The 4,058-nt window shown below is 34.1% G+C and overlaps 1 protein-coding gene across 1 annotated transcript in view; it reads left to right on the forward strand.

The window, feature by feature from the left end:
• The window catches only part of LOC110027768 (serine carboxypeptidase-like 40), a 15,415-nt gene extending 13,209 nt beyond the window's left edge, over window positions 1-2,206 (forward strand). The window contains exons 4-8 of the mRNA XM_020729316.1: window positions 945-1,201; window positions 1,323-1,440; window positions 1,601-1,677; window positions 1,801-1,906; window positions 2,069-2,206. Coding sequence (XP_020584975.1) covers window positions 945-1,201; window positions 1,323-1,440; window positions 1,601-1,677; window positions 1,801-1,906; window positions 2,069-2,206 — 696 coding nt within the window. The remainder of the gene's footprint in view (window positions 1-944; window positions 1,202-1,322; window positions 1,441-1,600; window positions 1,678-1,800; window positions 1,907-2,068) is intronic.
• The last annotated feature ends 1,852 nt before the right edge of the window (window positions 2,207-4,058 follow it).

The following is a 4,058-nucleotide window of genomic DNA, read 5'->3' on the forward strand; positions in this document are numbered from 1 at the left end:
GTGCGCGGCCAGGCCTTCATTGTTCTAATTTAGGTTGGGAACAAGAAATAGTTGGTTCACCTGTGAGACGGATTGTGACACTCAGAGAACTCCAAGAACCTTTGCCGGCTACACCGCCCTAGCCTTTTACCCTTGGCATCTCCTCTTCCTCGTCTCACAAATCTAGCCGCAGAGGACTCCCAACATCATCACACGCTTCTCTGGTTTCGTAGCAAGAGTCGGATCGCGTCACACAAATAACTCGAGAAACCATTGTTTATTCCTCACGTCCAAACTTTTTACCCTCGATGTCTCCTCCTCCTTGTCTTGTTCTTCTCAATACAACGGTTGGCCGGAAGAGAGTAGTGGTGGTACTTAGCAGCACTGTAGCGACAACTAGGGTTAGAGAGGGACAGGTGAGAGAGAGAGAGAGAGAGAGAGAGAGAGAGGAGTGGAGACTAGGATTAGGCTCTTATACAAAAAAAAAAAAAATACCCAAAACCTAATCTGTAAATTCTTAACATGCCTGAAATAGGATATTACAATATTTTAAAAATAAACCCCAAGATTTTTTCAATATTCCCATTTTACTAATATGACCTTAAATAAGGTTCAATTCTCAACACTTAATCAGTTTGAATTTTCATCTGCAAGTTTGTCCATTTAAGTTGTTAGAATTTGGAGGCAGAGGAATATTTTAACGATGAAATAAGGGGCTAAATACTATGCAAGCATGTTAAATTTTATAAATTTAGCTACATTTAAATTTGCTTTCGTGTATTTCTCATGCAAGTATGAATATGAATCTGGCTATCCTATTACCAGAATTTTCCAACTTATCAAAATATAATAACCTAATTACATGAATTTTTTTAAAAATGTCAGACTCTAAATAACATTATTTCGACTAATTCTATCATTATAAATTTCATAAGCTCGTGGATGATAATCGTCCCCTCTTGTAGATTGGAAATGCCTTTGTCGACTACATAGCAAATGCAAAGGGTACTATTGAATATCTTTGGAGCCATGCACTTTTCTCAGACGAAACATACTCAGACATACAAAGATACTGCAATTTTTCAAATCGTAGTGCCTCTAATAAATGCGATCAAGCTTATGAAAAGGCGTTTGATGAAATTGGCAAAATTAGTAGATACAACATCTATTCTCCACTTTGCCATGCTTCTCCAGGACAAGCCAAGGCTGCAACTTACGTAAGACCACTACTACACCTAATTTTATTGATTTTTTTTTTTATCTTTCTTTTATCAGGAAAAAAAAAATTGCTGATCAATATAATATTATCTAAATGTTTCCTTCTTTTCGGAATTATATTAGCCTGGTAGTTTTGATCCTTGCTTGGATCACTATATGGAGACCTACCTAAACATTCCAGAGGTACAGAAGGCTCTCCATGCAAATATTATTAAATGGGAACCTTGCAGGCAAGTCAGAATGGTTTTACAGAATACTATCATAAGTGTTAATTTTCTTCAAAAAGAAAAATTATTATTGAAGGCTTGGCTTAAAATGTGTTGGAAGACATAGCATTACTCTTTTTATTTTCTTAAACACTCCTATCATTTTATATGATTCTTGTATATACAGTTTTCTCAAGTGGAATGACAGCCCAAAGACAATCTTACCAACAATCAAAAAGCTTATTGGAGCGAAGTTAAATATATGGATGTACAGGTAATGCAACTTGTGAAATGATATGCATAGTGCAGACATACAGTTTCTGGTTAAATGACATTTTACTTGTTTAAATTAAAATAAAAACTAAAATCCAAACTAAAATGTATTGTTTTCTTAAAGTGGTGATTTAGATGCAGTGGTTCCAGTAACTGATACTAGATATTTCATCAAGATGCTTGAACTCCCAGTGAAGAGTAGATGGAAAGCATGGTACCAAGATGATGAGGTAATATTCGTTTTGTATTGCAAATTCAGATGGATTAAGACACAAATAAATGTTTAATAGGAATCATATCCTAAGCCTTCAAACATCTGTGTTACTTACTTAAAAATGATTAGAGAGTCTGATTCAGAGAATGGAGAATGAATTGATGGTATATGGTGTCAGGTTGGAGGTTATGTAGAGCAATATGAAGGATTGACACTAGCAACTGTAAGAGGGGCAGGACACCAGGTTCCATTTTTTCAGCCTAGAAGAGCTTTGGCGATGATCACCGCATTTCTCCAAGAGAAAGTTCCCGCTTAATATGACGCAACCTTTTTTTTTTCTTGAGTTCTTAGTTTGAATAATGTCCTGATTAATTTAGTCATGTTCTGGCTATGTTATCCAACTTCATGGATATTGTTGTGGGACAAAGAATCGTTTAAGATTTGTTTGGAATAACGTTAATTTATATTGGCATATTTTGTTATTTTGAGTATCAATTAACTAATACAAATATGCCAAACAGTTCTAGCCCAACTGATATGTTCGTTGGTTCCAAAAGTAGATGTTACAAGTTCAAGTCCAACTTGTGATCATCCCTAATTAATTTCTATAGCTTCCTATGTGGAATTCAATCAGTAGTTAGCCTAATGTGGTCCTTAATGGTAACTGGCATCATCCTACTAACAGGATTTGTGCAATCCCCACAACACGCGAATCAGAAGAAGCATTCTGAGAATGAGAAGATATCTCTATCGTTCACCTGTTATGAGAAAACAATGGAAATGTAAAAATTCACACGACAATAATTAAATACAAAAAAATTTAAGCGGCTCAACGTTGAATTGATTCACCTATGTCAATGAGGAGGAAGATTTTACTAACACCGGATTGGAGAAAGAAAAAAATGACTTCGTGTTACAACTTCTGCACTTCTCACCATAACTCTCTCATGAACCCTAAATCTCTTTTATAAAGAAGAATTGGGGCATACAAGCAAATAAAGCCAAAATGCCAAATTGCTCCTAGGGCGGCCCTAATCGAGCCGGGTATATCATAGTTGGAACTTGGCTTGATATAATTATAAGTCGTCAATTTCGGCATGAGCTTTTATTGAGTTTTCATATATTGTTCAAGCTTGACTTATTTAAATTTTTGAATGTTTGGACTTCATTTGTTTATGACAAAAGAACGAGTATTTAAATGAGCGAATGAAAGAGCTAGAAATTCAAAGGTGTATCTAAATTTTCATACAAAAAATTCAATAAATAAATTTACAAATTTAATCTCATTTATTAATTTATTGATTATAAACTCTAAATTCTATGACAGCTTAAATCTCGTTTCTCCTCCATTTTGCCCTAAATCCCTCGCTTGGTGAATGTTTAATAGCGTGATTTGTATAGCATTTAAGCATGACTTAACCTAAATCCTACCAAGCAACTAAAAATGACAACTTTAAAACCTACAGAAACTTAATATTGAGTATTTATACATCACATATGATGCAAGTTATCATTGAGCTATCAACAAATGGGTTAATTTTCTAGTTAATTAAATTGTATTTCAATAATAAATCATATATGATACGAACTATTATCAAATATTTAACAAGTTACTTGTTGAATAACAAACGATTTTGTTCATTAACATAAGTCTGGCAATGTTCATGTTTAGTTCATTGAAGCTTCGAATTTTTAAAAATTATTTAAGTTTGTTTATTTACTAATTTGAACGAATATGACCGAGCCTTAATCGAGCAAATTTCGAGTTATTTATCGAGTACATTGGTTCATTTACAGCCCCAATTACCCCATATTAAAATAAAAATGTCATAAATATAGCAATCGTCACCTCATCTCTTACTCCCAGATAAGTGAGTGAGAGATGATCAAATGAGCTTCAAACTCCAATTTAGCAGTGTAAAAAATGTTGTCTACGTACCCCCCCCCCTCTCTCTCTCGAAGGGATAAAGCCTCGCGTAATTCTTCAAAATGTCTGAATGGGCAATCAATCTGAAGCTTGGATGTTCACTAAACTCTTACAGTATGTGTACTTTTAAACTGACAGTATCTTCGTGAAGATTTTCGTTGGATTATCTTTTGTATTTATCTTCTTCAACAAAACCTTATCGTACTCAACTATATCTCAAATAAAATAGTACCTCACATTA

The sequence above is a fragment of the Phalaenopsis equestris genome, unplaced genomic scaffold, assembly GCF_001263595.1.
Source record: "Phalaenopsis equestris unplaced genomic scaffold, ASM126359v1 Scaffold000443, whole genome shotgun sequence".
In the NCBI taxonomy this organism is placed as follows: domain Eukaryota; kingdom Viridiplantae; phylum Streptophyta; class Magnoliopsida; order Asparagales; family Orchidaceae; genus Phalaenopsis; species Phalaenopsis equestris.